This window comes from Arachis duranensis, chromosome 3, assembly GCF_000817695.3.
Source record: "Arachis duranensis cultivar V14167 chromosome 3, aradu.V14167.gnm2.J7QH, whole genome shotgun sequence".
Classification (NCBI taxonomy): Eukaryota; Viridiplantae; Streptophyta; class Magnoliopsida; order Fabales; family Fabaceae; genus Arachis; species Arachis duranensis.
Window position 1 is genome coordinate 125,932,621 of NC_029774.3, and position 14,243 is coordinate 125,946,863.

Below are 14,243 nucleotides of genomic sequence, written 5' to 3' on the forward strand. Positions count from 1 at the left end.
TAAATTATTAATTTATATTTTCATTATATTTTTTATTGTATCACAAACTATTATTTTCTATAGACGTATCTATCATTGTCTTACCGCCGCTGTTTTATTGCCTTGTTATATATATGTAGGGTGGAAATCGGCCGAGCCAAGTCGAACTTTACTTTTAACGAGTTTGGCTATGTTATAAATAGATGGATCAAACCTAGGTTTATTATCTCTCAAACCTTTTTCTAGACTTGAGTCCGGCCTGTTTAAAGTCCGCAATTCCACGAGCCTATTTAAAAAGTCTATTTCGTGAATTATAACTCAAAAATTTGTAAAGTATAATTTGTTTAAATATCAATCATCATAACTATACTTACAATCCAAAATTTTTTTTAAAAAAAAACCTACAATCTTAACTAATCTTGACCATTAATTTTTTTAATTTTATTTTGTATATAATATAAGTAAATAATTGAAAGTCTAACCTAAAAATAATTTATTTTAATAAAAAAAATATTTTAACGAGCCGGCTTAACAAATTTTGTAGAATTTTTTTAGCCAAATCATGAACTTTTGATAAATAGCCCAACCTACTTCCACTCCTATATCCTTGCAATTTGCTAAATGCACAAACAAAGAACAAAGAGAAAAGAAAATTGAATTTATTTCTTACAAATTACCACTGTATAACTACAAGAAAATAGAATATTTGTAACAAAAAATTTGTATCAAATTTAAAATTGTTACAAAAAAATAATATTTTATAATAATAGTTTTTTATTGTTACAAAAGAATAATGTTTTGTAACAACATTACAAGTTGTTACAAAACATAATAATATTTTGTAACAATCTATTTTATTTTGTTACAAATTATGTTAATTTTTGTAACGATATAGTGTTTTGTTACAAAATATTGTAATATTTTGTAACAAAAAAAATAAGTTGCAAAAATTTAAAATATTTTGTAACAATTTTTTTTTGTTTCAAAAATTCCAATTGTTTTGTAACAAAATAATTTTTTGTTTCAAAATTTCCAGTTGTTTTGTAACAAAAAATTAATTTGTCACAAAATTTAATATTGTCATAAAATTCAATATTTTACACTACAAATTTTTTAATAATTAGTGGAGATTTTTTAGTGAGATTTTTTAAAAACTTACACAAAATATTTTATTTGTGATAAATTATAAAATTTTCCTACATAATTTTAAAAATTTCCCCACTATTACACATAATTAAAATTCTTAACTCCCTCCAAACAAACCTTAAACCTCTCAGCCATCGCAGTGTGAGAGAGAAGATCTCGTGAAAATATGCAAGAGGCTAGCTTCAACTCTAAAGCTCGCAGTCGTCGCTGCCTCCATCGCCGCCGCCATCACCACCACCATATCTGTGAGCTCCTTGTCATGGTGGCTTGTGCTTGTACTGATCCAGGAATCTCCACCAATGTTTGTATTTCCAATGGCTACCGGGATCCCAAACTAGGCGCATAACGCTTTTGAGCAAGTTGAAGCAAGTGACAGGGCCCTATGAGTGTCGATTGTGGAGATGAATTCCAGGGTCCCAAACCTTGCTTTTACACCCGTCTTCTTGTGGATCACCATTGTTCCCACCGGGTGGCAAGCAATCTGAATTCTCACAGAGACATCCAAACAACCTTCTAGACCCATTCAAATTAGCTCTATACTAATCCTTGCATTTTAATTTGGAGCATGCAACCATACTGAACCTTGCTTGACATCTCTTGTCACTAACCATCTTCCTCTTACTCTTAATGCCACAAAGAGCTCTAAGTTGACCATCCGTCTCTAGTAGCCCATATTCAAGTGGGAAAGTACAGGTTAAGGATATGAATTTTACCCACTTAAATGTTGTATTGGATGGTGATGGCTTTGGAAGAGGTCTTGCAAGCTCCACTCCCTTGTGCTCTCCTTTGAATTCTTCTATCTCTTTGCAAGCTTTCTCAATTTCTATCTCTTCCTCTTGGTAGCTTTCTTTTTCAACTAACTCTTCATTAACCTTGGTCTCAGAGCCAGCTACTTTACCACCGCTCAACTGAATATCCGTGCAGTCTTCTCTTGGCTTCACCACTATATCACTTGAAAATGTACTTGCAGACCTCTCAAGTAATTGCTTGCTCATTTGACCCATTTGCATTTTCAAGTTTCTAATGGAGGCTCTGATTTCCTGCATAAAACTCATCATCATCTCCCAATTAGGATCTTCTTGGGATTTAGAGTTTGCCTGCTGAGTTGATTGAAACTGGTGGTTATTAAAATTATTCTGTTGAAAATCACCCTGAGCATTCACCATGTAATTAACCTCTTGAAGAAGATTTTGGGCGTTGATAGCTGGGACTTGCATGTCACCCATCTGTTGAGTAAGTAGATTTAATTGCTGAGACAAAAGCTTGTTCTGAGCAAGAATGCATTAAGAGTTTCTACTTCCATAATACTCTTCTTCTGAGAAGCTTCAATATCTGATGGTGGCTCTTGACATGGGTAGAAAGATGATGGTTCTTGTTAGTTGGAACATTGAGCATTGAAATTTTTTTAGTTTTGATTTTGCCAACCAAAATTTGGATAGTTCTTCCATCCACCATAGTATGAATCACTACTTGAGTGTAAGTAGTAACCCACGTGATCTTTCTCCATTATTTTTCCTTAGCACAAAACACCAAACAGGATTAAACGCACCATGTGGTTGACAAGCAAACAAAGAAGAAAGAACATAAAGGAGATTTAAACTAAAAAAATAAAACAATTAAGGGGACACCAAACTTAATTTCAAAATTAAGAAAAATATTAATGCTATTTATTTATTTAAAAAATATATATATTTTTTAAAACAAAATAAAAAAGGAAACGATAAAGAAGGAATAGGGGAGGGGGAAGTAAACCAAAGAAAGTGTAACGAAAGAGAAAAAAAGACATAAAGTTTTTTTTAAGGAAAGGAAAAAAATTAAAAAGAAGTAAAATAATAATAAAAAAAAAGAAAACAGGGAAACGAAGGCGAAAAACAAAAACGGAAGAAAGGAAAAAAAATAAATAAATAGTGAAATAAGGAAAATTAAAATTAAAATTTTATTTTTTTCTAAAATATTTAAAACAAATTTTAAATAAAATTAAAAATAAAACGCCTAATCTAAGCAATCAAATAACTAATAGTTGTCAATCACAGTCAATCCCCGACAACGGCACCAAAAACTTGGTGTGAGTAGTTTACAACCCACACTTACTAACCGGCAAGTACACTGGGTCGTACCAAGTAATACCTTACGTGAGTAAGGGTCGATCCCACGAGGATTGATGGATCAAGCAACAATGATTGATTGATTGGCTTAGTTAGGCAAGCAGAAATTGATTTTGAGATGTTCAAAAGGTTTAAGTTCGAATTCAAAATATCAAACGTATAGACAATTAAATAAATTGGGAATAAAATATGAATAAACAGTTAAGGTTTCAGAGTTATCTATTTTTCCGGATTAACTTTTCTTACTAACTATTTTAATTATGTAGGATTTAATTTATGGCAAACTATATGTGACTAGACCCTAATTCCTTAGACCTTCATAGTCTCCTCTAAAATTCATTAACTGCCAATTTCTTGCTCAATTAATTCCAATTAAAGGGTACATGATCAAATTTCAGTTTGCATGCCACAAAAACTCTAATTACCCAAAGAATAAAAGGATTATATGTCACATATCCCATTAAATCCAGATAATTAGAATTTAGGAGAATATGTTTTCAAGCTGTTGTTCAAGTATAGAGCTTTTCCAAGTTATACAAGAACTCAAATAGAAAGAGGGTCATACTTTTGTTCCACCCAAATTCATAAGATAAAGAACGAAAACAATTCTTAAATATAAATCCAAAACATAAATTAAAATAGAAAAAGCAATAAAATCAATCCATACAAATAGACAGAGCTCCTAACCTTAACAATGAAGGATTAGTTGCTCATGGTTCAGAGAAGAAAACTAGGATTGTAAATTTATATAGAATTCCCTAATGGAATCTCCCTAATGTAATGTTCCTAATAGAAGAGAAGTCTTCCCTTTTTATAACTAATCCTAATTAATTTAAAATCTAATATTTTAAATTAAGATAATATCTTTTCCTATTTTAAAAACAAAATTGAATTTAAATCAGAATTAACTAATTACTCCGCGTCTTGTAACGTGGAGACCACTTAGCTTTACTGGATCTGCGCCTAACTTGGGTGCTAAAATGGGACCCAGAAATCACCCCCAGCGGTTTCTACGTTTTCTGCACGTGGCGCATGTCACGCGTACGCGTCAGTCACGCGTACGCATCGATAGTCTCTTCCGCAACTCACGTGGACGGCGTCGGTCCACGTCGCTGAGCAAATCTTCAAATCACGCGTATGCGTCAGTCACGCGCACGCGTCGCCATGGAAAGCTCCAAATCACGCGTACGCATCAGTCACGCATACGTGTCGCTCCTCGCTGAAATCTCTTTTGATTCTTGAGCTGCAGAAACTCCATCAAATCCAGTCGAATGCTACCTAAAATAAACAAAATTGCAAAAGACTCAAAGTAGCATCTATATTGGCTAAAAGATAATTAATTCTTTATTAAACTCAATAATTTATATGCAAATTCACTAGAAAAAGATAGGAAAGATGGGCACGCATCAGTTTACAAGATATTCTTAATTGTATAACAAGATCTTGTATACGTAAAAAATGTTATAGAGTAATTCAAAGGTTTTTTTATTATGTAAAAAACAACGACAATTAAAAATTTAAAAATCTTTAGTTACATATTGTTTTGTAAGAGAATTAGTTAAGTTTAATAGTTCTAACATGTAACATATATAATTAAAAGTTTAACGATAATCCAAAAATTTAATATATTTATAAATATTAACATAATTAACGCTTAACTAAAATAGATATCCTGGCTAGACTTCAAGGGGTGTTGTGCAAAAGGTTTCATTGATCTTAGACAAAGCAGGTGACTTAAAATCCACTACAATTTAGGAACCCATCTAACGGGTTCAGGCCATCAGTGTGGCACATTTACCTATTTTATTTTACCAAATGTAGTAGCCCAAAATAAAATACTGCTAAACTGCATGCAACATAACAAAACCAAAAGGTTACAAGCAATGATAGAAGGAATGTTTGGAATCACAATAACACGTCAGGAGAACGAAATTCGTCCTCACCCATGAGGAGTTTTAAAAAAAAATAACAACCCTTTACTATGTTAACTTAGATGGTCAGGCTTTGGCTGCTCATGCTGCCGGCTGTTGCATCCTCTTGCCCGCCATCCTTGGTGTCACATCCATCACTGTCGAAGTAGCTCTTCACTGAGTTATCCCAGAAATATCCAGCCTTCTGACATATCTCCTCCCTTTTAAGGTTCGACTTTGACATAACCAGATCCACAGCCAACCTCATCCAAGTTTCATCATCAACCCTCTAGAAACAATAAAATGAGCAACTGCGTTGCTTCCATACAGGTTCAAAGCTTTAGGGCTTTTCCAAAACATATTGCATCACACAATGACTCATAAGTCACTAGATCACATACACATACGTAATAGTGGTCAGGAAGCAAAAATCAAACGGGTTAAAAGAACATACTTATACATACCTCCAAGTCAAAGAATCCCTATAGATGTGACAGCTCCATCCATTGAGCAACCCGATGCCACAATCATTGGACTTTGGTGCTTGTTGACCCGTCGTAGGCTATAAAAATTTGAAATCAGTGACTTGTGGTGGTTTGCTTTCTGACCTGTCATAGAACTTTCCTTCTCGCAGCAATTGTTGGATGTACCTGGCCTGCAATGCCAAATGGAAATGATACTCAAGTATAGTAAAATTAAAGAATGCCGGTCATGTTTATTTAGTATAACAAAAGGGATTGTCACGCGGTCAAACTACCACAAAATATATCTGGTTGATCCTGGCGTCACGCGTGTTTTGTGACTTGAGAGAGTCCAGATAAATCAGTGATTTGTTCTGGATATCGATGATCATTAGATACCAATGACGATTTAAGTGCATCGGTACAAAGATCTGTGGGAAAAAAAGTTTAACATTCGGCAGGGACATCTATAGATGGATGAAACCACAAATGCATAGTCCTTTGGAATACAGATGTGTACCTTCGTGAGATCATCAGTCCAGCCCATGTAGTGTTGTCTGATGAAGGACAATGTCTCCTAGCAGAATGCGACAGAGTTCAGGGCTACCTGCTGTAATATCAATATTGTCCGTTAGTTTCCATATTGGCACTCGTGATTACAATATACATAACACAAGTTGAAGTAGTTGGTAAAGGGTTGCTAAAACATCGTTTAAAAACTTAATATAGTCGAGCATGGTTAAAAATAAATTGGGCGGACAGACAACATCATTCGGGGTTGAGGCGACATACTGCGAATGTCGTTAGAAGCCACCAGATGTGCCTATCTGCTCGCTCATCAGTCAGCATAGTAGCCAGCAGAGTCAGCACCTGCACATAGCGTCACAGTCAACGTAAAAAGTTATTGTTAAAACAAAGCTTATGAATACAACCAATTAGACTAAGACAAGTAAGAGTGAGCCGACTAAATGGTAGTTCAGAATACTTTACATCGTCCACAACTTCCTCTCCAGGTTGCAATGTCCACAAAGCTTGCCTGTCTCCCTGGCAGTGTTCATTGGGGATCAGCACCTCCCTGTAAGCACCCATCAAGCGAAATTATTAGTCATTGAAAGAAAACTGTAGCAAAGAATAGTTGGAAAATATAACAGCAATGTAAACGGGAATAAATTTACTAGGACATCAACGTAAAGCTAGCAATGTGTGAAATATGAGGAAGGAGTAGTAATTAAACTAGCCTAGGGGAGGATTGCGGCAGACATACTCAGAACAGTGATTACTCCATACTTTGTTCTAGGGCCGTAGCCCAACAAGGCCCAAAAAGTTGAGAGGATACATGAGGTTCAAAGCATGGGAACTTATGCAAGGTGTTTACTCCTTATTTGATTGATGTTTAACAACAATTAAACTATGTTCTTATCATATATCAACTAGGCTGTGATATTCAATGTAATTCGATAAATACATTACAACAAATTATTCATGCTGGTTATTTATAATGCATGGTTTTGGTAATTATTATATATCAAGTACTTTTCCGTTGGACTTGATGAACCTTTTTATTTTTAATGGACCTAGAAATTTGAGTGGAATGGATCAACCAAAATCCTAATTTTTTTGGGATGCAGCATATATAGAGACTGCACCATGGGCCTAAGGCCTTCTTTTAAGTTTCCCATTTCTTACCCAACTTGATTTTTTGGTGGCCAAAACACGCATGCTTGTTTGAGTTTCCCAGAAACCTAAAAATAAATGGGTTTGGGGGGTGGGGGAGCAGTTGGACTGAATTTTTTGGGATTGACCAAAAAACGAAAAACGTTGGCGAGGAGCCACGCACAAAATTATGGATGTTACCAACTAAGAAAACCTTCAAGTAATGAGCTAATAAAAAATACACAGTGCTACACAGATGGCTTATGGTGATACTTCATGAAAGAATCAGATTAGAAATCTCCAATGAGGAATGAAAACACAAATTTAAGATGCATACGGTGATGGAAGTTTAGGTTTACTAAAGCACCTTTACAAACCACAAGGACATGCAAGTAACAAGTGAAGAAATCAAACTTTTAAAGTAATTTGAAGAATGAGGGAACGTACTTCATCGATAGGTTCTGACTGAAAACGTACGCAGCGATCGCTAACTCAACAGTCACAAAGTTGACACTGGCGGGGGGACGGAACACAACGTCAATACACTGCACAGGTATCCGGCATGGTATTTTATTTCTCCCACTCACAAACGTCATGTAAACTACACAAAGGCGGGAACTAAGGAAGGTTATAGGACTTATGTGTGGGAGGTCTCCACCGTCCATGAAGTTCGATGCACTAACTCGATAAAAGAGAGGGACTTCCTTATCACCGTGGGCACGAATAGGATATGGACTGCAATCATTGCCAGAAACGAACTCTAGCCGCTGCTATAAAAAAAATTTCAAATCAATCCGGGAAACAAAGAAGCGTTAGCTCGTGATAAAAAAATCTATACATGTTAAGAACCTCCAAATAAAACAGTATTCAAGTGAGAGAACAACAGTGAGTCCTTGCAGCATTGCTACCTTGAGTGGTTGTTGCTTAATAGTGCTAGACTGTGCTGCAGGCCTTGTACCCTTGTTGTTGTCAGTATTTTTTGCAAGGTCAGGATTTGTGTTTACAGCATTCATCCCAGCGCCGATCTTGGCTATTATAGTATCGACATCGTTGGTTAAAGCCACCGCGTCGACATCCTCATAGGGCAGTGACAAACCCCATTTTGACGGTTTATCTTGTATTGATTACATGCTTTTTAGGACTTAAAATAGCTAAATCTAATTCTCCTTGATTCCATTAGATGCCTTGATATGTTTGTTAAGTGATTTAAGGTTTAGGAGGCAAAGATTGGATCAAGGGAATGAAGAAAGAAGCATGAAAAGTTGGAGAACTCATGAAGAAATGAAAGAACCGGAAAGCTGTCAAGCCGACCTCTTCGCACTTAAACCACCATAACTTGAGCTACGGAGGTCCAAATGATGCGGTTCCAGTTGGGTTAGAAAGCTAATATCCGGGGCTTCGAAACGATATAAGATTTGCCATAGTTTCTACAAGTATGGTGTCGCGCACGCGCATAGTACGCGCATGCGCCGTTGCTGCCACCTAGTCCACTTGAAGTAAAACGTGGCCAGCGATTTTAGAAGCCTTGTGGGCCCAATCCAACTCATTTCTGATGCTATTTAACCCAAGGAGTGAAGAGGGAAACACATGTTAGTTACCATTAGTTATAGTTTAGTTTTAGAAGTAGTTAGAACTAGTTTCTAGAGAGAGAAGCTCTCACTTCTCTCTAGAATTAGGATTAGGATTAGGTTTAGTTCTTAGATCTAGATTTAGATTCATCTTCTTCTACTTCTATCTTCTCAATTCCTTGTAGTTACATTCATCCTTCTCCTACTCTTTTGGTGTAAAATCTTTTATGTTGTTCTTATATTTTGTTGTAGATCTAGTATTGTTCCTTCTACTTTCTTTCAATTCAATTCAAGGTAATTCATAATAATTGTGTTTCTTTTGATTGTTGTTGTTAATTTCTTTCAATAATTGTTGTTAGATTCTCTTCTTGTTGTCAAATTGCTTCGCTTTTCTTTTGTGCCTTCCAAGTGTTTGATGAAATGCTTGGAAGGATTTTAGAGTAGAATTTTATTCTCTTGGCTTGGAAAGGTAACTAGGGAACTCCCTTTAGGAGTTGATTAGGACTTGAGGAATCAAATTGATTCATCCACTTGACTTTCCTTCATGGTTAGAGGTTAACTAAGTGGGAGTAATGGATAATTTGTTATCACAATTGAGGAGGATAACTAGGATAGGACTTCTAGTTCTCATATCTTGCCAAGAGCTTTATTAGTTGTTAGGTTATTTCCCTTGCCATTTATAATTCTTGTCTATAATCTCAAAAACCCCAAAATAACTCACGACCAATAACAAGACACTTTATTGTAAATCCTAGGGAGAACGACCCGAGGTTTAAATACTTCGGTTTATAGATTTTAGGGGTTTGTTACTTGTGACAAACAATCTTTTGTATGAAAGGATTATTGATTGGTTTAGAAACTATACTTGCAACGAGATTTCATTTGTGAAATTCTAAACCGTCAAAAATCCAATCATCAGGCAGCTTCGGCTTTCGTTGCCACTCCTTCTTTTGCTTCTTTGCATCGTGAACAGCAAGACCTTTAGTTGAACCATATCTCTCCTGGTGCATTAGCAGCCTTTCTCATCCTTTTGCATATTCCGACCACAGTATCTCTAGTAAGGTTCCGTGACCATCGACCGTACGCTTAAGCTTCTTAATCTTCTCTGCCTGAGTCTCAACTATAGATCTAGTTGCTCCATCAGATCCGAGCAAAATCTGGAAACCCAAAGAAAACAAATATCTTAAAATAATATAGACACACAGTTGAAAGATAAAATCAACAAGAGAGGTCCATTTGAAAATGATCCTTAAGCAACCCACCTCACGCACTTTGTTGAACACGTCGACGATAGGATCATCTGATGTGGAAAATGCATCCTCGGTCACAGCCAGCATCTGCTTCGCCTCTTCCACATCGGAGTCATCTTTCGAGGTCACATGAGGACCCCCAACCTTCTGCAGGGTAGCCTTCCCCTTGTTTTTCATGTCTGCCTCCAATGACGCAGAGCAAAGAAGATTTTACCAACGTACTTGGCGCCAAGTTTACACGGGCCAAATAAAGAGATTCTCAGATGCAGTATGTTGGAGATATGCCTTACCTCATAATGAAAAGAAAGGCTTGGTGTACTACAGAAAATTCACACTCTCAAAGAAGCATACTTTTGTATTAGACAGCAAAAAGCACTAAAGGAGGTCTACTTTAGAGAGAGAGGGTTTGAGATATAGGATTTTTGCTTCGCACACATTCCGAGGTATTCATTATGTGATGTTGCTTCCAAAACACCTTCTTCTACTGCAATACTCAACCCTACAAAAGAGTGATTGATTGAATACAAATGTCATTCATCAAGCCCAACTTGCAGGGCCGACTAAAAACCTATATTTGCATCAGCTTGCGACTACATCTACTGCCACCCTATTATCAATTTTTGGTCCGTTAGTTTATTTGTAACTTAGTCACCAGAACCACAACCTTATGGCACCGTGATTTCCGCCCTCTGAGTTTAACTTTGCTAATTATGGAACAAGTTGGATACACGGATCAAGTTGACATTAACATATTTTAGTTTGGAAAAAATGTTGGGGCTGAAGCAGCATCTTAGAAAATACTTATTTCTTTTGAGCAAAAACTTTTTCATTAGTATACCAACATGAAAGAGTTCCCTGGTTAGAATGGAATATTTTGTTATTAGGCAAAAAATAAGATACTGTCTTCTGTTCAACTCCTTTTGTTGAGTTATGAAATTAACTAAATTAATTAATGATGACAAACATTATTTTTTGGCAAAATAAATAATTAGTGTTGATTATAAATAAGTATATGTTACTAATTATTTATTATATGTTGCAGGCCAAAACTTAGTCTAGCAGCCCAAATTGAAATGAAGATAACATAGCAAGGCTGGTGGGTCAATAAATAAACGAAGCCCATAAGAAAACAAGGCTGAAAAAAAATCAAAACGGACAAAAAGAAGTGATCTGTCCAAGCCTGATTTAATTTCAATTCCCTCCATCTTACTCCAACCAAAGCAACGTTCCCCTCTCTTTTGTCATAGTCAAATCAGAACTTCAGAAAAGTAAGAAAGAGAAAGAGAGAGAGCTTCCTCCCTAAGCAAATCATCGAAGAAGCAAGAAAGAGACATTAAGCTTGAAAGGCATATGTCTTTTCAACAAGTTCAAACCAAATCAAGCTTAGGTTAAAGGTAACCCATTTCCTCTTGCATGCATCAAAGTTTCTTCTCTTCTTCCCAACACTCTGCTCGATCCGAAATGGGATACAAAGGAAAATTGATCACTATTTTTTACTACTACAAATCCACGGTCACAAGAGATTCTTGGGGACCAAGTTGCATCTCTATTGTTCAGATTTGGTTGACCATTGGAAGACAATTTTGGTTACTCCTTCATGGCTTTCGGTCAAGTTGGAGAAGTCAGAAGCAAAGGTCCTACTCTGATGTTTAAGGAGAAAAAGTGAATATGTGGGTTGGTGAAGCTCAAGGCTCAAGGTGTTGACCTTGGAAGAAGAACCCAACAACATGTAAGGAGTTAAAAGAAGACTTCCTGCTCATTTAGAAAGCAAGAAGCGATAACCAGAGTATTGAGGTTTTGTTCTGAGAAGTGATCTTTGAAAAAGTTCAACTAACTGGACAGTGTAACCTAATCAAAGGTGCATTCCGCTAGTATGAAGAACTGAATCAGAGGCTTGCTAATCTGGTTTTTCGCATAGCACAGAGGCTGTTGATGAAGTCAATCTCCTTCATGTTTTACTGATTGTAATGTGCTTTTCTATGTTTATCTTTCTGTAATTTCTTGTGAGAAAAGGCATTGTGAGGAAGCTCAAGTAAAAGCCATGAGTGAAAAAAGGCTGAGTGATACACTTGAGAGAAAAGCCTAGAGTTATTTTCTGATTTCTTTAGGTTGGTTAAGTGTCTTGTATCTTGTACCTGTTAGGCATCCCTTTCTTAGTTGGGTTAGCACTAAGAGTGAATAGTTATGTGTTAGCATAGCCAATGTCAAGTTAGGTTAGAACTTGAATGCGAAATTAGTGTATGTAATACTTTTAACTATTGTGAAAATTCCTCCATTGTTGTGGAGGAGACTGGACGTAGGTTGCATAGCACAAGGCAACCGAACCAGGATATATGCTGGTGTTAGCTTTTCTCTTCTCTGCTGTGTTCTGTTTTCTGATATTCATGAGACAAAAATAAATTATTTCATAAATTTCTGCTGCTGAGTACAAACAGAATCAGAATTGAAAGTTTTGTTTTAAGAAGGTTATAACAGCAACTTAAAAGGAAGGCATAGATTCAACCCCCCTTCTCTAAGCCTACCACAACCTTCACCTTTAGATATTACTTGTGCAATGAGTTGGATATAAATTCTCATGATAACACCTGTATCTAACCCCAAAATGAAATGGCATAACATTAACGACTAGATTTAATTTAAGTAATTACACAAAACATGAGCAACACAGCAACAATAATATCAGTTTCAATTGGAAATTTGCCAGCCACCCAATAAGTCTAGCCACCAAGGAAACATTAACAACATACAGCCAAATTACTAGTTCTAAAATACACTAACATAGAAATCCCAAAGCCTGGCATACCTCCATCCAAAACATGCATTACATCCTCCAGCATGCAACCTATTCCTCTAACATCTCCCCAAACATTTCAATTTGTCCAGAAAGTTCCTCATTTTCTTTTTCTAGTATACGAATTCGCTCCCATAATCTACCCACTTCGTCAGCCCTCGATTGATTCAAACTTTCTTTGACCCGACCCAAGATACGATAGTTGTAATCATGAATGGTATAACCAGTAGCAACAAGAATTTTATCAAGCATTGTGAACGAAACTTCTTAACGAGCAACACGTTCCTCATAACACAAAGGACCATGAGCCACGAGATCTATACCTCTGCTATTGTGAGGCAGAACCACTGTGAATTCGAACAGCACACGCTCATCGTTCGTGTTGATTTCCTGAGGAACAAAAAGCGGAGAACCAATTTGAAAGATGAACACGCCCTCATCAACATCAACTCCATGTCTTCCAGATACACAAAATTGTCATCTGTCCTCGTATACTTAACTGAACGAACCAAACCAATTTATTATTTCAGAATAAATTAAAATCTATATCATTACCAAAACTCTGCATTTACAGGAGTGCTACATAAAAAAAAACCGATTCAAGATTAAAAATTATAAAAATGATCTTCGTACTCACCAGTCACTCAAGTGGGGTTGCTGCCACCACTACTATCTCCACAGTCCAAATTCTCAGCATGCATGACGACGGAAGAAACTTTCTAAGACGAACGGAGTGAACAGAAAGCACCTTCTAGCAATTTTGACGGTCTTCTTCTCACCGGTTGAGGATGTGGTGTTGGCCGACGAGCAGGAGGAGATACGGCACTACGCAGCCAAGCCAAGGCTTCCAACAGATCATGGAAGCCACGATGTTCATTGTTCCGGAACCCGTTCACCTGATGCTCGCATTCCTCCCATGACCTGTAAATGCCTGGGACACGTCCTCTTCGAACAGCATAGAAGGAAAAACGACCAGCTTCAGTCGCCATGAGCATTAGCACATGCAACTGTGAAGGTATCTTCGAAAATTACAGGGGAAACCAAGATTGCTGACACCACTATGAAAAGTATGAGGAAAGCATTTTATACTTCATTTTATCCATTAACACCCCCTCCCACCGGCCCAACAAAAATAAACGTGAAGCTAAATGCACATTCACCTTAAACAAATCATACTCACATAAAATGGTAAAAACGATCCTTTTTTTAATTGTTTGTTTAGGCACATTTAAAAATATGTGTAACGAAATATAAATTAGTAAAAAAATATAGATTATAAATACGATTGAATCAGCAAGTAAATTAAGAACTAAATTTTTAAATTTAGAAAAAGGGAAATATTTTAAAAATATGAAACAAATACTCAACTCGTAAAAATTT

At 36.3% G+C, this 14,243-nt stretch overlaps 1 protein-coding gene across 1 annotated transcript; it reads right to left on the reverse strand.

The window, feature by feature from the left end:
• Positions 1-13,130: 13,130 nt before the first annotated feature.
• Positions 13,131-13,852, reverse strand: LOC107481106 (uncharacterized). The gene is made up of 2 exons (XM_016101321.1): positions 13,643-13,852; positions 13,131-13,253 (listed from the first exon to the last, which is right to left on the reverse strand). Exons 1-2 carry the CDS (start codon positions 13,850-13,852, stop codon positions 13,131-13,133), a joined length of 333 nt encoding a protein of 110 aa, XP_015956807.1.
• Between the last annotated feature and the right edge of the window lie 391 nt (positions 13,853-14,243).